The sequence below is a fragment of the Phycodurus eques genome, chromosome 11 (genome assembly GCF_024500275.1).
Source record: "Phycodurus eques isolate BA_2022a chromosome 11, UOR_Pequ_1.1, whole genome shotgun sequence".
In the NCBI taxonomy this organism is placed as follows: Eukaryota; Metazoa; Chordata; class Actinopteri; order Syngnathiformes; family Syngnathidae; genus Phycodurus; species Phycodurus eques.
Genome location: NC_084535.1, coordinates 28273670 through 28301171, shown reverse-complemented (window position 1 = coordinate 28301171; position 27502 = coordinate 28273670). Strand labels below are relative to the sequence as shown.

The window sequence follows — 27502 nt, the reverse complement described above, 5'->3', positions numbered from 1 at the left end:
CAATCCCTTGACAAAGTAAACATAGTGGGTGAAACAATGCCCACCAGAGGGAGTCAGGCTTGACTTTATGTCTCCGTGACAGCACAGGATGAGCATTTACCGGAAGAGACGTCAATGGCAAGACGTTTCAGTCCACTTGGGGAAAATACCACGATGTAATCCGTCTCGAGGCCTTGTTTTTATTTACCCTTTAAGGGCACAGAACTGAAAATGGTTTGTTTATGAGCATTGTGAATGTGACTTTATTAGAGATATGAGAGTGAGCCATCCCGAGATGCTCCGGAGTGCTCTCATGGGCCAGAGTAAAACCATGCGGGTCACTCAAACCTCTGGTACGGCCCACGTTTAGTATAAACTAAAAACTGATTGTTTTAGTGCTCTTGTTCTCCCGGAGGTGAACAACTGAGGTCAACAGCTTAGTCTCAAACTGTGGATCCCGAGGCGTTCGCAGGCCAGCCGGAAGACGTAGTCTCTCCAGCATGTCCTTGGTCGTCCCCGGGGGTCTACGACGGTGTTCTACCACGACTGACCAATAGTATTGGTTCATAAAAATAAAAATCGAAAAATAAAAACAAACATTTTATTGAAACTGGGCGGCATGGTGGACGACTGGTTAGCACATCTGCCTCACAGTTCTGGGGACCCAGGTTCAAACCCTGCCTCAAATGTTTGGAGTTTGCATTTTCTCCCCGTGCCTGCATGGGTTTTCTCTGGGTACTCTGGTTTCCTCCCACAACCCAAAAACATGCACGGTAGGGTTAATTGAAAACTCTCATAGGTGTGAATGTAAGTACAAATGGTTGTTTGTTTATATGTGCCCTGCTATTGGCTGGCAACTAGTTCAGGGTGTACCACGCCTCTCGCCCAGAGTCAGCTCGGATAGGCTCCAGGTCGCCCGTGACCCTAGTGAGGATAAGCGATACGGAAAATGGATGGATGGAAATTTAAACTGACCAAATTTGGATAAAGGAGGTTTCTGCCCCCACTCCTTGAGCCGTCACCTTATCGTGGTGGAGGGGTTTGTGTGTCCCAACGATCCTAGGAGCCGAGCCGGTGTGTGTATACTTATTGCTCGACGCCTGTACATTGGGGTTCACCCCGGTGGACGAGAGGGTAGCCTCCTTCCGCCTTCGGGTGGGGGGGACAGGTCCTGACTGTTGTTTGTGCCTATGCACCAAACAGCAGTTCAGAGTACCCACCCTTTTTGGAGTCCTTCCAGGGGGTGCTAGAGAGCGCCCCCGCTGGGGACTCCATCATTCTGCTGGGGGACTTCAATGCTCACGTGGGCAATGACAGTGAGACCTGGAATGGCGTGATTGGGAGGAACGGCCCCCCCGATCAGGACCCGAGTGGTGTTCTGTTATTGGACTTCTGTGCTCATCACGGATTGTCCATAACGAACACCATGTTCAAGCATAAGGGTGTCCACACGTGCACTTGGCACCAGGACAACCGAAGGTCACAGTTCGATGATCGACTTTGTGGTCATGTCATCGGACTTGCGGCCGCATGTCTTGGACACTCGGGTGAAGAGAGGGGCGGAGCTGTCAACTGATCACCACCCGGTGGTGAGTTGGCTCCGATGGTGGGGGAAGATGCCGGTTCGATGCAGGCCCAAACGTTTTGTGAGGATCTGCTGGGAACGTCTGGCGGAATCCCCTGTCAGAAGGAGTTTCAACTCCCACCTCCGACAGAACTTTGCTCATGTTCTGGGGGAGGCGGGGGACATAGAGTCCAAGTGGACCATGTTCCACGCCTCCATTGCTGAGGCGGCCGACTGGAGCTGTGGCCGTAAGGTAGTCGGTGCCTGTCGTGGCGCCAATCCCCGAACCCGTTGGTGGACACCAACGGTGAGGGATGCCGTCAAGCTGAAGAAGGAGTCCTATCAGGCCTTTTTGGCCTGCGGGACTCCTGAGGCAGCTGATGGGTACCGGCTGGCCAAGCGGAATGCAGCTTTGGTGGTCGCTGAAGCAAAAACTCAGGCATGGGAGGAGTTCGGTGAGGCTATGGAGAAAGACTTCCGGACGGCTTCGAGGAAATTCTGGTCCACCAACCGGCGTCTCAGGAGGGGGAAGCGGTGCACCATCAACACTGTGTACAGTGGGGCTGTGGCGCTGCTGACCTCGACTCGGGACGTTGTGAGCCGGTGGGGAGAATACTTCGAAGAGCTCCTCAATTCCACCAACACGCCTTCCTATGAGGGAGCAGAGTCTGGGTTCTCTGAGGCGGGTTCTCCTATCTCTGGGGTTGAGGTCGCGGAGGTGGTTAAAAAGCTCCTCGGTGGCAAGGCCCCAGGGGTGGATGAGATTCGCCCGGAGTTCCTCAAGGCTCTGGATGTTGTAGGGCTGTCCTGGTTGACACGCCTCTGCAACATTGCGTGGACATCGGGGACAGTGCCTTTGGATTGGCAGACTGGGGTGGTGGTCCCCCTTTTTTAAGAAGGGGGACCGGAGGGTGTGTTCCAACTACTGGGGCATCACACTCCTCAGCCTCCCTGGTGAGGTCTATTCAGGGGTGCTGGGGAGGAGGGTCCGTCAAGAAGTTGAATCTCAGATTCAGGAGGAGCAATGTGGTTTTCGTCCTGGCCGTGGAACAGTGGATCAGCTCTACACCCTTGGCAGGGTCCTCGAGGGTGCGTGGGTGTTCGCCCAACCAGTCTACCGTTCGACCGTGTCCCTTGGGTGGGTTCTGTGGGGGGGTGCTTCGGGAGTATGGGTTACCGAACCCCCTGATACGGACTGTTCGGTCCCTGTACGACCGGAGTCAGAGTTTGGTCCGCATATCCGGGAGTAAGTCGGACTCGTTTCCGGTGAGGGTTGGACTCCGCCAAGGCTGCCCTTTGTCACCGATTCTGTTCATAACTTTTATGGACAGAATTTCTAGGCACAGCCGAGGCGTAGAGGGGGTCCGGTTTGGTGGCCTCAGTATTGCACCTCTGCTTTTTCCAGATGATGTGGTTCTGTTGGCTTCATCAAGCCGTGAACCCCAAATCTCACTGGAGCAGTTCCAGCTGAGTGTGAAGTGGCTGGGATGAGAATCAGCACTTCCAAATCTGAGACCATAGTCCTCAGTCGGACAAAGGGTGCCGCGCGCCAGGTCGGGGATGAGATCCTGCCCAAGTGGAGGAGTTCAAGTATCTCGGGGTCTTGTTCACGAGTGAGGAAAGAATGGAACGGGAGTTCGACAGGTGGATCGGTGCAGCGTCTGCAGTCATGCGGACTTTATAATCGATCCGTTGTGGTAAAGAAGGAGCTAAGCCGAAACGCGAAGCTCTCTATTTACCCGTCGATCTACATTCCTACCCTCACCTATGGTCACGAGCTGTGGGTACATGACCAAAAGAACGAGATCCCGGATACAAGCGGCCGAAATGAGTTTCCTCCGCAGGGTGTCCGGGCTCTCCCTTAGAGATAGGGTGAGAAACTCGGTCATTCGGGAGGATCTCAGAGTATAGTCGCTGCTCCTCTAAATCGAGATGGATGGATGAAGCCGCTGGGGAGAGGGAAGTCTGGGCGTCCCTGCTGAAGCTACTGCCCCCGCGACCCGATCTCGGATAAGCGGTAGAAAATGGATAGATGGTTTCTGCCCAGCGGATGAATTTTGCAAGCGTAATGGTATTTATCAAACCCGAGACGAATTGTGATGGCTGATTTTGTATCTTTAAAAGGTGCCATATTCTGGCTATTTAGACCTCCATAGAGTGAGGCTCTAATATGGACTTAGTATAAAAGTGTCAATTTCATTTCACAACTTGGTTTCATCATACGAGTGTGCAGAAAAGGGCCCTCTGACAGCTAGTTCTGTTTAACAAGGTTTTGTATCCGCTTTGTAGAAATTTGGCTAAGACCGCCCCCTTTCCTCTGATTGGTTGCCTCCGTGTTGTTGACTGAGGCACTATAGAGACAATTTTACATTCCAAATATTAGAAAAAGTTGGTTTGGTAAAATATGTCGCCTTTAAATGTGCATCTGAAAGGCAGACGCAAACTCAAGCAACGCGGTAACAGCGTAGTGCAGGCAAAATGAGAGAGAGAAGTTGTCCGCTCATCTAAACATTTTTGAAATGGCAACAAAAATGATCACAACACATCGTCTAATTCTGCAATACAATTTTGGAGCTTCTAAGTTGTGACTTGGAGCCAGTCACAAGAAGGAGTCATGCCATATCTACAGTACAACTTCACTCTTTTCGACTGTTTTTCCGTGCTTTTCTGGGTGCACGGTCCCAATTTTAAAACTCAACGTTACGCAGGACGGGCACATACCTGAACAGGCAATTGCCACACAGTCGTGACGAGCTAAATAAAGTGTGGCTTCCATGCGTTGCTGGCTTTCCCATAATTATTGGAACGATTTTTTTTTCTGTAACTCAGTGTTTATCAGAGCCATCTCTTGCTTGATTTAAATTGTCTCCAGTGCGTGGCATTTGGTTGTATGTGCCTTTCCTCATTTGTTTTTTGTTTTTTTTCATTTTTAATTTTCTGTTTGGGGGAACCAAGCCCAAAAATGCTTTTTAGTACTTTAGTACTGCGCTTCAATCAAACACGATGTCAACGTCAGCAGAACTACAAACTCTTAGACTGGAATATAATCCTCACTCCTCTCCCCCGCTTTCCTGCTCTGCTTGCTTCCACACACACACTCAACACACAAGTCGCTCAAAACCCTTTTTGCGCACCACAAACCACCACCACATTATTCCATTGTCATTGTTTGCTTCCTATGTTCAGTGTTTGCTCGTTACCCTTTTATGTACCCTGGCTTTGCAGTCCTCAAATATAGCGTCTCTATCAACCTCTCTAAATAACATTTATCAACACAATACCAAAGATTCTCCCGAAAACTGTCAAAAAAACTACAACGAAGAATGCGTAGTACCAAATCTATTTAAAATTGTGATACACGCACCCATTATATGTCACACTTCATTTTTGTGTCATGGAATGTCAATGGCATTCGATCACAGGCAAAGAGAGTTAAGATTATGGATTATACCACTAAATTTAAAACAAACCTCCTTCTTTTACAAGAAACGCACCTTACGAAGTCAGAAGAAAAATGCCTCATTGACTCTCATTTCACTGAGGTTATTTCGGCCTTTTATAACTGCAGACAAAGAGGACAGAAACAGTACAGTAGCAGATCCAGAAGGCCGATATATAATTATGCAGGCTACAATATTTAACAAGCTTTATACAATTGTCAATGTATACGCTCAAATAAAGATGATCCATCTTTTTTTCACACTTGTTAAACTTGTCAGCCACTTCTACAATTATTACGGGAGGTGATTTTAACCTTACGCTAAATCCCTTAATAGATCGCTCAAATCTCAAAAACAGTAAATCAGCCACAACGCTCCAATATACTGTATCAGTATATGGATGACTTTGGTCTCGTTGACATATGGAGGCTGAAAAACCGTACAAAAAGAGAATACACATTTTTTTTGTCAGTTCACCGCTCTTTCTCAAGAATAGATTTATTTCTTTCAAACAATACAAAATACCGCAAAATACATCCGATCATCATCAGGGATCACGCACCGATTTCTCTCAATGTAAAAGTTGAATCAAATTTGGGACCCCCACCAACATGGTGCTTCAACACGTCCCTATCGAAGGACCCAGATTTTGATTCTTTCGTGAGGAAGGAATGGGAGGAGTTTCTGAAATTCAACGACTCCCCAACCATATCCCTCTCTCTGTTGTGGGAAACCGGGAAAGCTGTTTCGAGAGGTCGAATCATATCATATTCTTCGTACAAAAAACAACAACAACAATTGTAAAATGGAATTGATGAAAAAATTAAACACCTCACAGGTGTTATATGCAATTAATCCAATAGATCCGCTTAAAAAAACATCAGTTAGACGTTATCTTATCAAAAAGAACAGATTTTCTACAACAACAGTTAAGATACACTAACTTTGAGTCCAATAATAAATCGGGAAAATTCCTTGAGAAACCAACTTCAGCGCAATAAAGAAAGGTAAATAATTACAGCCATTCAAGATTCAAACGGCAACTGTACACAGTCACCGTTAGAAATAAATGCAATTTTGTACAATTTCTAAAGCAGCTTATATGAATCTTCGAACATCCCAGATCAAAAAGAAATTGAAACTTTTATTAAGGATCTAAACATCCCTCATTTAATTACACAAATTAAAAACGGTCTTGATGTTCCGTTAACCATCACAGAATTACATTAAAAAATATGCAACCGGGAATCCCTGTTGAATTCATTAAACATTTTTGGCCAATCATAGCGCCTCTATTTGTCAGAACAGTCAATGAGATAAAGGATAAAGGTAGAATTAGTAGCCATATGAACACAGCTTCAATTAAGTTATTACTAAAGCCAGGTAGAGACCCCACTCTCCCGGTGAATTATCGGCCTTTATCACTGATTAATGTAGATATCAAGATTATCGCGAAAGCCCTTGCAGCGAGACTTGAAAAAGTACTTCTGTCGATAAAAAAAAAAAAATGTTTAATGACTCGTCCATGTTCCGTGGGTGCTGGGCTCCCCCGCTCTGGCTGCTGGTAGGGGCGGTGGGACGGTCCTGTCGCTCCCTGGGCCTGCTTCCTCCTTTTCTCTCCGTTCCTTGCGTCCCGCTGCGGTTGCCTCTTACTCTTCTCGTGGGGGAGCCGGGCGGTCCCCTGCGGGCTGTGGGGCCTGCTGTGGGGTTCTTTTCCCTGCCTGGTTTGGGGGGGGTCCACCTCCTGATGCTCAGGGGTGGGTTGTGGGTGCTGGCGGGGGTGTGGGGGGAAGGGGGGGCCCGGGGTTGGTGCTGCGGGTTTGGGTGAGATAGCCCTCTTCATCGGTGGTTCTCCGGCCTAATGGGCCCGACCTGCGGGAGCCATGCCTCTTAATCACTCACTTTGCACACACTCACACCATTCACTGTATATATTTCTCACTAATCACATGTGGGCACATACACATATCAAAGGGTTCCTGGGGGACTGGTATGGGATCGGGATGCCTGCCTCCCTGGATTTTAAATGCATCACACACACTACCCATGTTTTAATGCACCACATACACCTATCTCTGGGGGGGCGGTGGGTCATGGGTGGGGGGGGTTTGGCTGTGAGGTAGTGGTGCCTGGCAGCCCTGCCCCCACACCCTTGGCTCACTGACCTCTCCAGATTTGTATGCACCACACCACTCAGGGGGGGGGGGGGGGGGGCACTGATACACTGGGTAGGGCCAATGACTGGCAGTCATAGTAACAGGGGGAGAGGTGGGTCTCACTTACTTGCATGGCATGGCCGGGCCCCCCGAACTGGATGAATGCTTGGTGTTGGGGCTGACCTCTCATGCCCCCCCCCCCCCCCCCTATCGTTCCCTAGTCGGGTGCCCCTATTAGCCCAACTTTCCAACAAACAAGGGACATTCTGCCGCCCTTGGGCTGGTCGGGGACTGGCTGCATCGCGGGCCCTGCGGGTTGGGGGGTGGCATTGGGTCCCTGCGGCCCCCACTGGGTGGCCGGTTGTCGGGGCGCCTCGGTGGGGCCGGCGGACCGCCCTGGGTCCCTCGGTGTGCACCGTGTCCCGTCCGCCGGGCTGCTCTTGGGTGTACCCCTGGGCCTGTTCCCGCGCCTCGATTGATTGGGTGGGGTCTTAAGCCGCCGCAGTGCAGCCCAGCAATTACAGGACACATCTGTCAGTCTTTGTGCATGTCAAACGGTATCAATTCACTTGTAATGATTTACTTCTCTCATCCTGTTTACAATTAGTGCTGTCTTTTGTCTTTGATTCTCTCTCCCTTCTAGAAACTTTGTTCTGTTCGACTGATCAAGTCTGATTCTCAATAAACCTCCATTATAATACCACAGCGGAAGCTTAAAAACTCCATTGTGACACAGTAAAACTGTTCCGGCAAAAAAGGGATACAGATTTTCCATTCTGCTTGACCTAACAGCCGAACAGGACAAAAATAAATAAACTTTTTCTACACACACAAAAGGCCATTTCCCTCAAATATTGTTCACAAATCTGTCTAAATCGGTCTTCGTGAGCATTTCTCCTTTGTCGAGAAAATCCTTCCCACTTCACAGGTGTGGCATTCAAGATGTTGATTACACAGCTTGATTATTGCACAGGTGTGCCTTAGACTGGCCACAATAAAAGGCCACACTGAAATGTGCAGTTTTGCTTTATTGTGGGGGTCTGGGTGAGTCAGAAAACCAATCAGTATCTGGTGTGACAACCATTTGCCTCACGCAGTGCAACAGATCTCCTTCGCATCGAGTTGATCAGGTTGTTGATTGTGGCCTGTGGAAGGCCCACTCCTCTTCAATGGCTGTGCAAAGTTGCTGGATATTGGCAGGAACGGGAACACTTGTTGTATATGCCGATCCGGAGCATTCCAAACATGCTCAATGGGTGACATGAGGTGATGGTCATGGATGAATGGCACAACAATGGGCCTCAGGATCTCGTCACGGTATCTCTGTGCATTCAGAAGGCCATCAATAAAATGCACCTGTGTTCATTGCCCATAGCATACGCCTGTCCATAACATAACCCCACAGCCACCATGGGCCACTCGATCCACAAAGTTGACATCAGCAAACCGCTCACCCACACAACGCCACACACACTGTCTGCTATCTGCCCTGAACAGTGAAAACCGGGATTCATCCGTGAAGAGAACCACTCGCCAATGTGCCAGACGCCATCGAATGTGAGCATTCGCCCACTCAAGTCGGTTACGACGAATAACTGCAGTCAGGTCGAGACCCCGATGAGGACGACGAGCATGCAGATGAGCTTCCCTGAGACGGTTTCTGACAGTTTGTGCAGGTATTCTTTGTCGGGGTGGCTGGTCTCAGACGATCTTGGAGGTGAACATGCTGAATGTGGAGGTCCTGGGCTGGTGTGGTTACACGTGGTCTGCAGTTTATGAGGTCGATTGGATGTACTGCCAAATTGTCTGAAACGCCTTCGGAGACTGCTTATGGTCGAGAAATTAACATTCAATTCACGGGCAACAGCTCTGGTGGACATTCCTGCAGTCTGCATGCTTCCTCAGAACTTGTGACATCAGTGGCATTGTGCTGTGTGGGCTTTTATTGTGGCCGGCCTATGGCACACCTGTGCAATAAACATGTTGTCTAATCAGCATCTTGATATGCCACACTTGTGAAGTGGGATGGATTATCTTGGCAAAGGAGAAATGCTCACTAATACAGATTTAGACAATTTGTGAACAATATTTGAGGGAAATGGCCTTTTGTGTATGTAGAAAAAGTTTTAGATCTTGGAGTCCAGCTCACGAAAAATGGGAACAAAAACAAGTCTGGCGTTTATATTTTTGTTCAGTGTATATCATGGGATTAAAAAAAAGGCTAGTTCTGTCATAACTCAGGCCCAATCTCAATTCTAACCCTTTTCCCTTCCCCTTCGTTTGAAGGGCCAAGATGAAGTGGGAAATAGCCCCTGGAATTGGGATGACACATCGTCACCCCTCACCACCTGCTGGCTGTGTCGTAGGCAGATGCGACAATTGTTTACATTTGAAAGGTGCCGTCTTGTGTCAAATGAATACATTTTTATTTAAATGGGTCTGTTTGTGCAGTTTCTAAAGGAGACTCGTATTTTAAAACTGTTAACAATAAATGTTTCCTATCACGAGACAGGATGCATACATTTCTATATTTCATCTTTATCAACTCGAAAAACCACACTTTTTTCGAAGGAACATAATTTGACAAACTAATTTGCCTAGAGTCGGCCAATAAATAACACCAACAACCATCACAAAACTTTACCAAACATTTGTAAACACAAACACAAATCTTACAGCTGAAACATATGGAAAGTAACAGTGTACTCAGAACCGACATTATTAGTGACACTACATTATCTACGTAGCTTCTGAATGTGACTTAGCTGTCAAATAATTCTATCCATCCATCCATTTTCTACCGCTTATCCGGGTCGGGTCGCGGGGGCAGTAGCTTTAGCAGGGACGCCCAGACTTCCCTCTCCCCAGCCACTTCATCCAGCTCTTCCGGGGGGATCCGGAGGCGTTCCCAGGCCAGCCGAAGGAAGTAGTCTCTCCAGCGTGTCCTGGGTTGTCCCCGGGGTCTCCTCCCGGTGGGACGTGCCCGGAACACCTCACCGGGGAGGCGTCCGAGAGGCATCCGAATAAGATGCCCCAGCCACCTCATCTGGCTTCTCTCAATGCGGAGGAGCAGCGGCTCTACTCTGAGATCCTCCCGGATGACCGAGCTTCTCACCCTATCTCTAAGGGAGAGCCCGGACACCCTGCGGAGGAAACTCATTTCGGCCGCTTGTATCCGGGATCTTGTTCTTTCGGTCACGACCCACAGCTCATGATCATAGGTGAGGAACGTAGATCGACGGGTAAATAGAGAGCTTCGCCTTTCGGCTTAGCTCCTTCTTTACCACAACGGACCGATACAAAGTCCGCATCACTGCAGACGCTGCACCGATCCGCCTGTCGATCTCCCGTTCCATTCTTCCCTCACTCGTGAACAAGAACCCAAGATAATTGAACTCCTATACTTGGGGCAAGATCTCATCCCCGACCTGGAGAGGGCACGCCACCCTTTTCCGACTGAGGAACATGGTCTCAGATTTGGAGGTGCTGATTCTCATCCCAGCTGCTTCACACTCGGCTGCAAACTGCACCAGTGAGAGTTGGAGCTCACGGCTTGATGAAGCCAACAGAACCACATCATCCGCAAAAAGCAGAGATGCAATACTGAGGCCACCAAACCGGACCCCCTCTACGCCTCGGCTGCGTCTAGAAATTCTGTCCATAAAAGTTATGAACAGAATCGGCGACAAAGGGCAGCCTTTGCGGAGTCTAACCCTCACCGGGAACGGGTCCGACTTACTGCCGGATATGCGGACCAAACTCTGACTCCGGTCGGAGTCAGAGTTCTGAGCCCATACTCCTGAAGCACCCCCCACAGGACCACCCGAGGGACACGGTCGAACGCCTTCTCCAAGCCCACAAAACACATGTAGACTGGTTGGGCGAACTCCCATGCACCCTCGAGGACCCTGCCGAGGGTGTAGAGCTGGTCCACTGTTCCACGGCCAGAACGAAAACCGCACTGCTCCTCCTGAATCTGAGATTCGACTTCCCGACGGACCCTCGCTCTTCAGCACCCCTGAATAGACCTTACCAGGGAGGCTGAGCAGTGTGATCCCCCTGTAGTTGGAACACACCCTCCGGTCCCCCTTCTTAAAAAGGGGGACCAACACCCCAGTCTTCCAATCCAGAGGCACTGTCCTGATGTCCACGCGATGTTGCAGAGGCGTGTCAACCAGGACAGCCCCACAACATCCAGAGCCTTTAGGAACTCCGGGCGAATCTCATCCACCCCCGGGGCCTTGCCACAGAGGAGCTTTTTAACTACCTCTGTGACCTCAAACCCAGAGATAGGAGAGCCCGTCTCTGAGAACCCACACTCTGCTTCCTTATGGGAAGGCGTGTCGGTGGAATTGAGGAGGTCTTCGATGTATTCTCCCCACCGACTCACAACGTCCCGAGTCGAGGTCAGCAGCGCCCCATCCCCACTATACACAGCGTTGGTGGTGCACTGCTTTCCTCTCCTGAGACGTCGGATGGTGGACCAGAATTTCCTCGAAGCCGTCCGGAAGTCTTTCTCCATGGCCTCACCGAACTCCTCCCATACCAGAGTTTTTGCTTCAGCGACCACCAGAGCTGCATTCCGCTTGGCCACCCATCAGCTGCCTCAGGAGTCCCACAGGCCAAAAAGGCCCGATAGGACTCCTTCTTCAGCTTGACGGCATCCCTCACCGTTGGTGTCCAACAATTCAAGGAAAGGTGGAAATTGGAATATTTTTTCACTGAAATATGCAACAACTGTGTCTGCCTCATTTGCAAGGAGAATGTGGCTGTTTTTAAAGAGTTCAATGTCAAGAGACATTACCAAACAAGAGATGCTAACACCTACGACAAGTTTAAAGCGAACGAACGCAGCGAAGAATTCAAGCAACTGGAAGCTAGTTTAATGTCACAGCAGCAGTTTTTCCCAAGAAATCAAATGAAAACTCCACAAAGGCCAGTTATGAGGTGGCAGCGCTGATTTCTAAGCACTGCAAACCTTTTACTGAGACTGAGTTTATCAAAGACTGTGTGATGACCACGGTGAAGGAAATCTGTCCTGAGAAGCAGCAAGATTTTGTCAAGGTTTGCCTGGCACGTAACACTGTGGCACGCAGAATTGATGAAGTGTCATCAGATATCAAGACAAAGTTGGGAGCCAGAGGAGATAAGTTTTGACTTTTTTTCTTTAGTTTGCGACGAAAGCACGGACGCATCTCACACTGCTCAGTGACTTATTTTTTTGAGGGGAGTGGACAATGAAATGAACGTGACTGAAGAGCTACTTGACCTCCAAAGCCTTAAAAAACAAACAAGAAGAACCGATTTATACTCTTCTGTTTGCGCCCCCGTAGATGACATGAAACTCCAGTGGAATCAAATTTCTGGGATTATTCCAGATGGCGTACCTTCCACGACCGGAGTGGATTATCAACAATAATATGCAACAAAGTCAGCGAAGAAGGAGGTAAAGCTGTAAAACTCTACGGTATCATTCACCAGCAAGTTCTATGTGCCAAACATCTCAAATATGAACATGTTATGAAACCGGTGATTAAGGCTATTAACTATATCCACTCCAAAGCGCTGTGCCACCGTCAGTTTCAAAAATTTCTCATCGAGATACATGCTGAATATGGAGATGTTGTCTATCACACCGACGTGAGATGGCTCAGTCGTCGCTCTGCACTGCATCGCTTCTACTCTCTTAGTCAGCAAATCGGAGCGTTCTTGGCAGAGAAGGGACAGCCTATGCGAGAACTACGTGACCCAGTTTGGCTGGTTGATGTGGGTTTTCTTAGTTGACTGTCTGTCATTTACAATGACTAATATAAAAATCTCAGTGAATTAATTTTGTTTTATTAGGATCAAAACCACTTCTGAATAAGATGACTTATTTCCCTGTTTTTGAACTTTAAAAGTTCAGTGAACATTTAATTGCTCATGATATCTCATGTCATTCAGACGAACCAAAAGACATGTTTAAGAATCTTGAAATTTTAATTAAAAGTCAAATACGAAAGGCAGTCTGGTTTGCTAAAATTTGTTTAGATTTATTGGTGTTCCATGTAAAAAAGAATGTCAGGCTAAATGGTCGGCCGCCCACATTTTCACCTCACCAAATCTGGCCCTCTTTGCAAAAGGTTTGGACACCCCTGTTCTAAGACAACCAGAACAGTCCAGTTGCGGTCTCTTCAATCCCCTGAGAATGAAATGATGTGGATGAATGAGAATATTGACAGGCATGTGCACCATCTGTTCGCTTTAGCTCCATCTTCTCTCACCAGCAACGCCCAAGTTCACGAACGCTCCTGATATTTCTCACTGTATTGTTAAATTGCTGCCACAACAGATTCTGTAAGGAAACCGTTTGTTCTGATTTTACTCTGACAAGGTATTAGATATTGTACCCATCAATGACTAAAAACTACACTTTACACTGATCTGATCAGCTTGATCGGTATCCGCCGATAATGAACATTTTATTCTGATCGGCTTTAATGTCATAATTTGCCAATGCTCCACAAAAGACATTAGTCCGCGTTGCCATCGTGTATAGAATATTTGAATCCAAAAGCTACTTTATTTTTAGCGTTGTTGCGTCTTTTGATGTAGTACTGTAAATATCTTGCAGTAAGTTTTTTTTTTTTTTTAAAACAGGTCGGCGGTGTGGGACAGACAGAACATCTGAGACAGAAAACACGTAGTGCCTGGATCAGACAAATTTGGTTTTTCACGATTGCACCATGTCAGACTACTGCAATGAAATCTTCCATTCCGATACCACCGCATCCCATCTTTTACGATCACTGGGCTTTATCTTGTCAACTCAAACGCGACCGGATACACTCATTACCATGGCAACGACAACAACAATGGATCGCGCCGTGTGTATTATAAGAATAAATGGGGAGAACCGTGGTGGTGGTCACCAGTGCTTGGGAGAGGACATTCATTTAGGTATGTTCACGTACTTTTAATACGATACGGCTCGCAAGCAGGCAACAAAACGTTATGTAGCCTAGCAAGCTGGCGGTAGTACTAATAGTTGTACGTGAACATTCAGGCGTTCTGTCGAATCATGCGCTAAAGTTTCAGTGTGTGTGAAGTATTTTTATTACAATAAAATAGTTACAGTACATTAGCACCCATTTCTGTCATGTCGGAATGTTGGTTTGACGTGACTGATTAGAATACATGACCTGGCAAGAGAATACTTAATGAAGATAGTATACAGTACACAAGTATATACAGGAAATGAACAAGTCATATAAATAGACACACACACACACACATATATATATATATATACATATACATATATACATATATATATACATATACATATATACATATATATATATATATATATATATATATATATACATATACACATATATATATATACATATATATATATAGATATACAGCACCCCATATTGACACCACAAAAATTGAATTGTTGAAAGTTTTGCAAATTTATTAAAAAAGAAAAACTGAAATATCACACAGCCATAAGTATTGAGACCCTTTGCTGAGGATGTAGTAGAAGCACCCTTTTGAGGTATTACAGCCACGAGTCTTTTTGGGAATGATGCAACAAGTTGCTCGCAGCTGGATTTAGGGATCATCTGCCTTTCCTTGCAGATACTCTCCAGTTCTGTCAGGTTGTATGGTGAACGTTGGTGGGCTATAATTTATACAGGATTGTACATTTCCCTATTACTCCACTGCATGTTTGAAATAAATGTTTTATCAATCAATAAAAAAAATAATGTAACTTTTGCCATATAGTGGAGTGGAAAAGCATGTAATTGTTCTGCCTGACACTATATGTTGCTGGCATAGATACTGCAGGTGAACAAAGACACATTGTTGAAATCAAATAAATACTTTTTGGCCCAGTTGAGTGAAATTGGATTATTTCCTGTGACACATGATGATGATCCTGATGATCGCTCACTGTACACCAATGTGCCTTACCAAAGTGGTTGGGAACCACTGCTTTATACACACACACGCGCGAGCATGAATTGGAAGAGCTATTTGGCTTTAATCTAATCTAAAGTGCCCCCCACTTTTTATCAAAAGTGCCCCTTTTTTTCTTCATGCACCCTCGAGGACCCTGCAGAGGGTGTAGAGCTGGTCCACTGTTCCACAGCCAGGACGAAAACCACACTGCTCCTCCTGAATCTGAGATTCAACTTCCCGACGGACCCTGCTCTCCAGCAACCCAGATTAGACTTTCCCAGGGAGGCTGACGAGTGGGATCCCCCTGTAGTTGGAACACACACTCTCTGGTCCCCCTTCTTAAAAAGAACACCGCTCGGGTTCTGATCGGGAAAGCCGTTCCACCCAATCCCGCCCTTCCAGGTCTCACTGTCCTTGCCCACCTGAGCATTGAAATCCCCCAGCAGAACGATGGAGTCCCCAGTGTGAGCACTCTCCAGCACCTCCTCCAAGGACTCCAAAAAGGGTGGGTACTCTGAACCGCTGTTTGGTGCATAGCCACAAACAACAGTCAAGACCCGTCCCCTCCAACCGAAGTGGAAGAGAGTCCAAACCCTCTCGAGAGGACTGGTTCCAGAGCCCAAGCTGTGTGTGGAGGCGAGTCCGACTATATCTAGTCGGAACTTCTCGACCTCACACACCAGCATGGGCTCCTTCCCTGCCAGAGAGGTGACATTCCACGTCCATAGAGCCAGCTTCTGTCGCCGGAGATCGGATTGCCAAGGTCCGTGCCTTCGGCCACCGTCCAGCTCGCACTGCACCCGACCCCTATGGCCCCTTCCACAGGTGGTGACCCCATAGGAAGGGGGACTCACGTTGCCCTTTCGGGCTGTGCCCGGCCGGGTCCCATGGGTGCAGGCCCGGCCACCAGACGCTCACCTTCAAGCCCCACCTCCAGGCCTGGCTACAGAGGGGGGCCCCAGTGACCCGCGTCCGGCAAGGGAAAGCTAGATCCATTTGTTTCTTTCTTCATAGGGGTTTTTGGAGCCGTGCTTCTCACCTAGGACTTGTTTGCCATGGGTGACCCTACCAGAGGCGTGAAGCCCCAGACAACTTAGCACCTAGGATCATTGGGACACACAAACCCCTCCACCACGATAAGGTGACGGCTTCCAGGAGGGGACAATATAATACAATCAATTAAATACAATTTATCATGGATAAAAATACTGTATATTTGCAGACAATGTTTATTATGATATGCAAATGAATTGGTGATGTGTATACAAACAGGTGCAATAATTTGTGTATACAAACGGGTGCAATAATTTTGGTGCTGATAAAGTAATATTGCAGGAATTTTGAAGTATGTGTGAGTGGCTCTTAAGTTGTAGAACTGGGATCCGGAGTTGGCAGGGGCTTGGAGGACCACGTGCTTCCCATCCTGTGCTCCTCAGCAGAAAGAAAAATGCCACCGCTCCTCAAACCTCTCAGCAATTTTCTTCCACTCCTCTGTGGTGGGCACAGCCATGAAGTCACACACCAGGTACTCCCAAGTCGCTGTTGCCACATCAGGGAATATCGTGGAGCCCCCAACACGGAAAATAGTGTTTGGTCCTGAATGAGTATCTGCAGAACATAAAACCTTGAACTTTGACCACAGTTTTATTCAAGATACTGTAGTAGTCTAGACACATAAAACATAATGATGATAATCACATACAGTCATGGCTGAAAACATTGGCACCTCACAGGACCATGACTGTATTGTCTATTTTATATATTTATCGGGGGGGGGGGGGGGGGGGGGGGGGGGGGGGAACACAACAACAACCTCATATCCTTATTTTTCCAGTATTTAGCAATCAGAAATAGTTTTGTAAATCCCAATCGACCTAAAACAGAAACATGTGAGACTTTTCATGTCAGACAGTCACAAATCAGGGGGGGGGGGGGGGGGGGGGGGGGGGGGGGGAAGTGTACCGTCTTGTTATGTAATCAAAACTATGTTGAAATAACTAAATCACGACCGTACATCATCGATATATTGAATACAGTACATCAAACGGATACATAAAACGTGTTGCTCGTGGTTGTACTGCTTTATTGATATGGCTATATATTGCCGCTTTCCAAAATAAAAAAAATACATCATAAATTCATTTTGAGGTTGTACACATTTCATAGATGTGTACGGCTGTTGATCAGATAATGTTATCGATACGACCTCATTCATGCCATTCCTTTCATCAATCCATTGCTTTTTACAATTTGGCAGCATGATGTACAACCTCAATTCCAATGAAGTTGGGACGTTGTGTTAATCATAAATAAAAACAGAATACAATGATTTCCAAATTATGTTCAACCGATATTTAATTGAATACACTACAGAGACAAGATATTTCATGTTCAAACTGATAAACTTTATTGCTTTTAGCAAATCATTAACTTGGAATTTTATGGCTGCAACATGTTCCATTATAGCTGGGACAGGGTCATGTTTCCCACTGTGTTACATCACCTTTTCTTTGAACAACATTCAATAAACGTTTGGGAACTGAGGACACAAATTGTTGAAGCTTTGTAGGTGGAATTCTTTCCCATTCTTGCTCGATGTACAGCTTCAGCTGTTCAACAGTCCGGGCTCTCCGTTGTCGTATTTTACGCTTCATAACGCACCACACATTTTCAATGGGAGACAGGTCTGGACTGCACGCAGGCCAGTCTAGTACCCGCACTCTTACTACGAAGCCACACTGTTGTAACACGTGCAGAAGGTGGTTTGCCATTGTCTTGCTGAAATAAGCAGCGGCGTCCATGAAAAAGACGTCGCTTGGATGGCAGCATATGTTTCTCCAAAACCTGTATGTACCTTTCAGCATTAATGGTGCCTTCACAGATGTGTAAGTTACCCATGCCATTGGCACTAACACAGCCCCATACCATCACAGATGCTGGCTTTTGAACTTTGCGTCCAGAACAGTCCGGATGGTTCTTTTCCTTTTTGGCCCGGAGGACACGACGTCCACAATTTTAAAAAACAATTTGAACTGTGGACTCGTCGGACCACAGAACACCTTTCCACTTTGCATCAGTCCATCTTAGATGAGCTCGGGCCCAGAGAAGCCGGTGGCGTTTCTGGGTGTTGTTGACAAATGGCTTTTGCTTTGCATAGTAGAGTTTCAAATTGCACTTACGGATGTAGCGCCGAACTGTATTGACTGACATTGGTTTTCTGAAGTGTTCCCGAGCCCACGTGATGATTTCCTTTACACATCGATGTCGGTTTTTGATGCATCGCCGCCTGAAGGATCGAAGGTCACGGGCATTCAATGTTGGTTGTCGGCCTTTTCTTTTGGCTCCTTTTCTACCCAATCATGGCACCCACCTGTTCCCAATGAGCCTGTTCACCTGTGGGATGTGTTTGAGCATTCCTCAACTTTCTGTCTTTTTTGCCAACTGTCCCAGCTTTTTTGGAATGTGTTGCAGCCATAAAATTCTAAGTAAATGATTATTTGTTGAAAACAAAGTTTGTCAGTTTTTACATTAAATATCTTGTCTTTATAGTGTATTCAATTAAATATAGGTTCAACATGATTTGCAAATCATTGTCTTCTGCTTTTATTTATGTTGACCACAACATCCCAACTTCGTTGTAATTGGGGTTGTAGTTATTTCAACATCATTTTTGACACATTTATTAGCATTGTAGTAAACTTGCAGTGTGTTACACAGTACATATAGTGAATCTAAATTTATTGTGAAACACCAACTAATAACAAAACGAAACTGCCACTCACCGGAGACAATTGGACAGGTGCTCCGCAGCTGAGATGGAACGCCTGAAGTTTAGTAGTTTGTTGAGAAATCCTCGGACCGATTGGAGCCAACAGGTCGTCAAACTGGGCACAGGTTAGCCTCATGTAGCACTGGAAGCTACAGTCATCCAGAAGCAGCTCCTGGAGAAAGCGTGAAATTCACCAAGGTGCGTGCACCTCTGGATGGCGTTTGGCATTCCGAAGACGTTTGGACTTCCAATGAGTACAGAGCCACAATACGGGTCAAATCGCCGTCTATTGCTGCTCGTGTATCAGGGGGAAATTCTGTCTTCGCCTCCCGGAGGAGAAGCCCCTCCTCTTCCACGTTTACAGCGCTAATGAAGCAAATGCGCAGTCAATGTGTATTTTTTACTCCCGTGATCAAACTCAAGCGAGGGACGCGAGGCGAAGCGATCTTTCACATCCGGTGGGAACGTAGCATTCGTCTTTTTGGGGCGTAATCCTAAACTCAGAAGGTCCTAAAGACTGTACGTAGGCTTTGCCCAACATGGAGTGGTGTTTTCAAGCAAAAATACACACAAATACAAACAAAAGCAGTACAGAGTGTGCTGTGACGAGACGCCATTATGCCAGCTGGAGCAGCGTCACTGGCGTCGGGAAGAATCGATACTGTCTAAAATGTTAATACAGCTGACACCAGAAGATCGATTCTAAAATTGAATATCGATACTTCAGTTATTAAGGTACTGCATTTTCAGTATTGTATCAGAAAGGAAATTGGTGCTATGGATCATAAGCAGACACACAAAAGGAGCACATCGCAACATAAGCACAAGCGCGGCAAAAGCCCAAATCTATTTGCAGCGCCCAAAATGAATTGTGGTGGCCTGCCACAAATAAATGTATATGTGGGAAACCCTGGAATTATTTTTACACTCGAAGCGCACATTCAAACACAGTCTCAATGTTGTGTTTTACAACAACGCCTAATTACATATGCAACTTCCAGTGCAACCGCGGTGGCTGAAATTGCGAGGCCCGCGCTCAATGTCGCCAGTGATGGTCATCCGGCCACCGCCATTCACATGAATGGAAGCAAAAGATAATCCATAAGAAAAGCGCCCGCCCACAGGGTGCGGGACCTCCACCACCACGGCACTCTCGCCGTCCTGTGGGGGGGACACGGAGCAATCCCTCGTTGCCGCCGAAGACAACCAAGGCGTCACGTCGGCGAGATGAGTGCCCGCCCAAGTGTGCGCAAATCCCTGTGAAGCACACTTAACCAAGCGCTGGACCGCTGGTCCACCAATAGAGGTGAGCCGGCTGAGACACAAGAGAGGTGGCTGCCGCGAGCTTGTCCCTCGCACCCACCCATGTGAATGGAAGTGGCCGGACGACTGTCGCTGGCGACGATGAACGCAAGCCTGGCCGCTCCAACTGCCACAAGCAACGTGAAAAAACAAAAATCCCAAATACAGCCAGGTCTTGTTGTAAAACACAACATATGTATACTTTATAGAGTGTATTTTATGGCTCTGCAGGAGCGTTGTTTCATTCACGAACGTTTTGTTGAAAAGAACAAATCTTTTCTTTCGAACGTACTGAACTGAATCAGTTTATGAAATGATTCATTCTTTGACCTTGGCCGCCGCCCTGAGCGAGTCGGCCGGGAGCGCAAACGGAACTGCTGTAGCGTTTGGTCGCTCACTTCTGGGTCTTCGGCAAATGACCAATGAGCAGCCAGCGTGCAGGCAGTGATTTCCAACCTTTATATTTTACAATTGAAAAATCTCACGGCACACCAACAAACAAATATGTCACAAAAAGTGGATGCATTAATTACTGTTTGTACTTCCTGCCATCTAATAGAAGACCATTCATTTGTTCTGTCTGTCACTAAGCCTCACTTGCATAAATAGAGGATGTGTGTGATTTGCGATTCGCCAGCAATGTCACTCACTTTGGCGAATGACCAATGAGCAGCCAGCACTTGGCGAGCTGAATGTACTGCTGAACTGAATGTACTGATTAACTGAAAGTGAACTTCACGTAGTTCGCCACGAGTGCTTAGTTCGTTAAACGTCTTCGTTCGCGATAGCCACAAGTGATTCGTTTGTTGAACTTCTTCGTACGTGATCCTCAAAGGAACGATGTACTAGTACGTATGCAGTGAACTGTTCTGCCATGACTGATTCATGCGGATGTTTCTCCGAACTTGTCTGATGAGCGATACGTTCACGGAAGGAACGACGTAATACGCAGTAACGTACTCGTGACAGTTAACAGTTCGTCCTGACGTCCTTACGGAGTTAGCTTTCACTGGCAGTTTCAAGCTAACGGCTAATGTTGAGTCAGTCAAGCACATGAAAACAAGCACACACACACTCGGGGTGTTGGCAAAAATTGTTTGTCGAGTGTTGTTTTCTTATTGTTTGCATGTCAGTGCAACAAAACTCATTTTAACAACCAGACCTATACACATACACTTTATTGGTTGATTTGATAGATATGCCTGTTCGAGGTCAATCATGCCTACAAAGGAATACATCATATATTAATTGTATATTTAAATACTATACATAAAGTAGACCTGAGACTGATCTGATCGGAACAAAATGGGGAAAAATGTGTGTTGGTGGTCACCGGTGCTCAGGAGAGGACGTTTGTTTAAGGCTTGGTTGAGGTATGTTCACTTACTTTTAATACGATACCGCTCGCGGGCAACAAAACGTCATGTAGCCTAGCATCAGCTGGTTGTAAGTGAACTTGCAGGCGTTCTGTCGAACGGCCAGCATCAGCCAGTACCACAGGGAGGAGCTGAATGCACTACTGAAAAGAATGTAATGATGACCTGAAAGAGAACTGAATGTACCGTTAGCCACGAGTGATTCGTTTGTTGAACTTCTTCATTCGCGATCAGTTAGCCACGACTGATTCGTTTGTTGAACTTCTTCGTTCGCGATCCGTTAGCCACGAGTGATTCGTTTGTTGAACTTCTTCGTTCGCGATCCGTTAGCCACGAGTGATTCGTTTGTTGAACTTCTTTGTTCGCGATCCGTTAGCCACGAGTGATTCGTTTGTTGAACTTCTTCGTTCGCGATCCGTTAGCCACGAGTGATTCGTTTGTTGAACTTCTTCATTCGCGATCCGTTAGCCACGACTGATTCGTTTGTTGAACTTCTTCGTTCGCGATCCGTTAGCCACGAGTGATTCGTTTGTTGAACTTCTTCGTTCGCGATCCGTTAGCCACGACTGATTCGTTTGTTGAACTTCTTCGTTCGCGACCCGTTAGCCACGAGTAATTCGTTTGTTGAACTTCTTCGTTCGCGATCCGTTAGCCACGAGTGATTCGTTTGTTGAACTTCTTCGTTCGCGATCCGTTAGCCACGAGTAATTCGTTTGTTGAACTTCTTCGTTCGCGATCCGTTAGCCACGAGTGATTCGTTTGTTGAACTTCTTCGTTCGCGATCCGTTAGCCACGAGTGATTCGTTTGTTGAACTTCTTTGTTCGCGATCCGTTAGCCACGAGTGATTCGTTTGTTGAACTTCTTCGTTCGCGATCCGTTAGCCACGAGTGATTCGTTTGTTGAACTTCTTCGTTCGCGATCCGTTAGCCACGAGTAATTCGTTTGTTGAACTTCTTCGTTCGCGATCCGTTAGCCACGACTGATTCGTTTGTTGAACTTCTTCGTTCGCGATCCGTTAGCCACGAGTGATTCGTTTGTTGAACTTTGTCGTTCGCGATCCATTAGCCACGAGTGATTCGTTTGTTGAACTTCTTCGTTCGCGATCCGTTAGCCACGAGTGATTCGTTTGTTGAACTTCTTCATTCGCGATCCGTTAGCCACGACTGATTCGTTTGTTGAACTTCTTCGTTCGCGATCCGTTAGCCACGAGTGATTCGTTTGTTGAACTTCTTCGTTCGCGATCCGTTAGCCACGAGTGATTCGTTTGTTGAACTTCTTCGTTCGCGACCCGTTAGCCACGAGTAATTCGTTTGTTGAACTTCTTCGTTCGCGATCCGTTAGCCACGAGTGATTCGTTTGTTGAACTTCTTCGTTCGCGATCCGTTAGCCACGAGTGATTCGTTTGTTGAACTTCTTCGTTCGCGATCCGTTAGCCACGAGTGATTCGTTTGTTGAACTTCTTCGTTCGCGATCCGTTAGCCACCAGTGATTCGTTTGTTGAACTTCTTCGTTCGCGATCCGTTAGCCACGAGTGATTAGTTTGTTGAACTTCTTCGTTCGCGATCCGTGAGCCACGAGTGATTCGCTCGAGAACTGCAGTGTACTGTCAGTCATTCTGAACTTCCGGCGAATGACCAATGAGCAGCCAGCGTCAGGCAGCGCCGCTCAAACGGGGGAGGGACTAAATTGAACTGAAGATATACTGATGAACTAACTGTAACTGAACTGATGGCACTGTCATCCACGAGTGATTTGTTCGTTAAACTTCTTCATTCGCTACCTGCCAAGGAATGACGTAAGAGTACGTAAGCAGTGAACTGTCCTTCCATGAGTGACTCTGCGAACTAGTACGATGAGTGATTCGTTCACGCAAGGAATGACATATTATGCAGTGAACGAACTCACGAGTGATTTTAACCGTTTGTCCTTATCGGGATAGCTTTCACTAGTATCCGTTTCTCAAAGCTAACAACTATTTTTGAGTCAGTCAAGCAAAACAAAGCACACATATTTAACATGAATAAAAATTCATAATCAATGTCTATATGTACACATACGGCAGCACGGTGGGCGACTGATTAGAGCGTCTGCCTCACAGTTCTGAGGACCGGGGTACAATTCCCAGCCCCGCCTGTGTGGAGTTTGCATGTTCTCCCGTGCCTACGTGGGTTTTCTCCGGGCACTCCGCTTTCCTACCACATCCCAAAAGCATGCATGCTAGGTTAATTGAAGACTCTAAATTGCCCATAGGTGTGAATGTGAGTGCGAATGGTTGTTTGTTTCTATGTGCCCTGCGATTGGCTGGCAACCAGTTCAGGGTGTACCCCGCCTCCAGCCCGATAATACAGAAAATGGATGGGTCAAAACCAAAGCCGGGTGTTCGAGAGCTTGCTGACAGAGAGATAGGTTGGTGATAACTTTTTTTTTTTTTATCTCCCCGTCTTTCCAAGTTTACAATACGTGACAACAACAACGCATAGTCCTTCGTGAACGTGACCCCGAGGGATGAATCATTCACTGAATGAGGAAGCGCTTGAATTATTCTGTGAAAAAAAACCTTTTGAGCAAATCTTTTTCACCAACTGATTCTCGTGATTCAGTACATTGAAAAGAACTGCCGCGCCGACCACGACTCAGCGGCTCAGACTTGGTCGTTGAAACCCGGGAATGCTGTGTCGCTGTTTCGCTGAGTCGGGTGGGCGGGTAACAGTCACTAAGTGGTTAGGTATAATATGAATAGAATTACCAAAAATTCGTCATACAAATCCTGTCGTTTGCAAGCGGTTTTGGTGTTCAAAGGCTTTTGCATTCAAACGACAAACCACATCGATGTCAACCTTGAACCACATCACATACACATTTTGACCTATATTATGCATTAAACAGTGGGGGGGGGGGGGGGGGGGGGGGGGGAATTCTGATGGAAGGACACTTGTACAAGCGCAAAACATTATAACAACCCATAACGTAATCATAAGGTTATAAAGTTTATAAATCTACCCTTTTCAAATATAATAGGCCCATAACTGGCCAATAACATATTATAAAGTCCTTAACCTATAACATAATAACTTTTGTTATTATCTATGGACAATGTTACAGTGGTTGACATTTTTTTGTAAACAAATACATTTCTTCAGTACAATTCAGGGATATTTCACTTTTAAGTTCAATACATTTTCATTCAAACTGTGTTTTTTTTTCTGTATATAAACACTTAATGTTCAAACTGTGCATAATGTTACAATGGCTTACAATAATATATATATTTTTTTTTTTCAAACTGAGGAATCCAACCTCTGCCTCGATTTTGACCAACACTTAGGCCTACTACTCTACTGTATTTGAATGTCGGTCATTACGGTGGTACCGGAGGAGCCGATGATTTTGCAGGTGGTAGAGACGTTTGACAACCACTGGATTAAAGCATCCCTGTCTTTTCAACGCATGATGTGGAGTTCATTGTGGAGCATGGGTAGCCCCCCCCCCGAGTATTGCGCGCCCGCCCCCGCCCTCGCCCCACAAGTTGTACCGCCCTGCCTCTGAGCCTGCATTTCGAACAAGGTGTGCCCCAGGGGGCTAATAATGCATACATATCTCTTTGCCATTGCTCCTATATAAAAAAAATAAAATAAAAAAAAAACACTTGATTTCGCACCAGTGCGCTTCCACTTTCCACGTCACGTGTGCCACCCGATTCATATCCGGTTTGCGGTTCCGACACCCCCACAAGACACGCACCCACCGTGCGTGTCTTGTGGCCGTCGTCGAGATAATGTGCCCACTACGATTTTGGACACATCGCCGAGAGCGACATCGACGTGACATTTGCTCGGCGCACCTCGTTCGTTTTCAGCAAAACAAACCCAACAAACTTTATATTAAAAAAAACAACAACAACAACAACAAAAACACACAGCAAACTTTTTTTCTCCCCCCCCCCCCCATATCGCTTTCAGTAATGTGTCCACGGAGTAAAGATAAGAAAATAGTATTTTGTATTTTTTGTTTCGAAGAGTGAGCAGCATTCGGTTACGAATCACGGCAGCTGGAACGCCGCATAGAATTCTCGAAAAAGTCACAGTTGCCTTCAAAAGTCCGATGGCTTACCTGTTAGCAAGACGACTGGCAGACAAAAGCAGTAAATGAGCCACACAATCAGTTGAAGATCCATGTCCGAGCAGTTCGATGCGGTCTTTCAATTCATTTTCCACCCCCCCAAAAAAAAAAAATAGCCAACGAAATAAGTGACTGGTCGACTTTCGCCGTAGTGTTCGACTTCAAAACGCGTCGGAGGTGGAAGCAGAGGAAGGCGACTCATTGCTCATCGCACCGCTTTCTGACGGCGAGGGGAAAGCTGGAGTTGCATGTCTTCCGTTGGAAGGGAGCCCACTCCGAGTCATGTGGCTGGAAAAAGTGATTCGTGGGCAAGCGAGTGTCACAGAGGAATAATTCTTACTTGCCGCTCGGTCACCTCCCCTCTGAAAAACGCTCGCCGCGACTGCAGCGAAACGTTTATTTTGTCCCCCCCACTGCTTGAGTTGACATTCAACACGAAGACGCATTCTCAAACAGCTGTCAGCAAAAGATGCCACACCTGTTGCAAATAACCTTCTGTTTGCAAGTGAGTGGCGTCCTGCAGCTGCTCCAACCTTTTTGGACTCCTGCAATTCTCCGACAATTCCTACAATTCTTGCCAAGGACCCCTCGTATTCCTGATGTCATGGAAACAGAATTATGACTGTATGTTCACCCAAAATGCCATGTGATTTTTATTTTTTTAACAACCCCAATTCCAATGAAGTTGGGACAGAAATAAAAACACAATACAATGATTTGCACATCATGTTCAACCTATATTTAATTGAATATTTAAATGTTCAAACTGATCAACTTGATTGTTTTCAGCAAATAATCATGAACTTAGAATTTGATGGCTGCAACACGTTCCCAAAAAGCTGGGACGGGGTCATGTTTCCCACTGTGTTGCATCACCTTTTCTTTGACCAACATTCAATAAACGTTTGGGAACTAAACTTTCGCTAATTGTTGAAGCTTTGGAGGTGGAATTCTTTCCCATTCTTGCTTGACGTACAGCTTCAGCTGTTCAACAGTCGTATTTTACGCTTCATAATGTGCCACACGTTTTCAATGGGAGACAGGTCTCTAGTACCCGCACTCTTTTACGACGGAGCCACGCTGTTGTAACACGTGCAGAATGTGGTTTGGCATTGTCTCGCTGAAATAAGCAGGGGCGTCCGTGAAAAAGACGTCGCTTGGATGGCAGCATATGTTTCTCCAAAACCTGTATGTACCTTTCAGCATGAATGGTGCCTTCACAGATGTGTAAGTCACCCATGCCGTTGGCACTGACACAGCCCCATACCATCACGGATGCTGGCCTTTGAACTTTGCGTCCAGAACAGTCCGGATGGTTCTTTTCCTCTTTGGCCCGGAGGACACGACGTCCACAATTTCCAGAAACAATTTGAAATGTGGACTCGTCGGACCACAGAACACTTTTCCACTTTGCATCGGTCCATCTTAGAGGAGCTCGGGCCCAGAGAAGCCGGCGGCGTTTCTGGGTGTTGTTGATTCATGACTTTTGCTTTGCATAGTAGAGTTTTAAGTTTCACTTACGGATCTAGCGCCGAACTGTATTGACTGACATTGGTTTTCTGAAGTGTTCTTGAGCCCACGTGGTGATATCCTTGACACATTGATGTCGGCTTTTGCTGCAGCGCCGCCTGAGGGATCGAAGGTCACGGGCATTCGATGTTGGTTTTCGGCCTTGCCGCTTCCATGCAGTGATTTCTCCAGATTCTCTCAACCTTTTGATGATCTTATGGAGCGTAGATGATGAAATCCCTCAATTCCTTGCAATTGTACGTTGAGGAACATTGTCCTGAAACTGTTCGACTATTTTCACACGCACTTGTTCACAAAGAGGTGAACCTCGCCCCAT

General features: G+C 46.6%; 1 protein-coding gene across 1 annotated transcript in view; it reads right to left on the bottom strand.

Annotated features, from left to right (window-relative positions):
- Positions 1-25935, bottom strand: part of piezo1 (piezo type mechanosensitive ion channel component 1 (Er blood group)) — a 190040-nt gene extending 164105 nt beyond the window's left edge. The window contains 1 exon segment of the mRNA XM_061691070.1: positions 25648-25935. Coding sequence (XP_061547054.1) covers positions 25648-25711 — 64 coding nt within the window. The 5' untranslated portion in view covers positions 25712-25935.
- Between the last annotated feature and the right edge of the window lie 1567 nt (positions 25936-27502).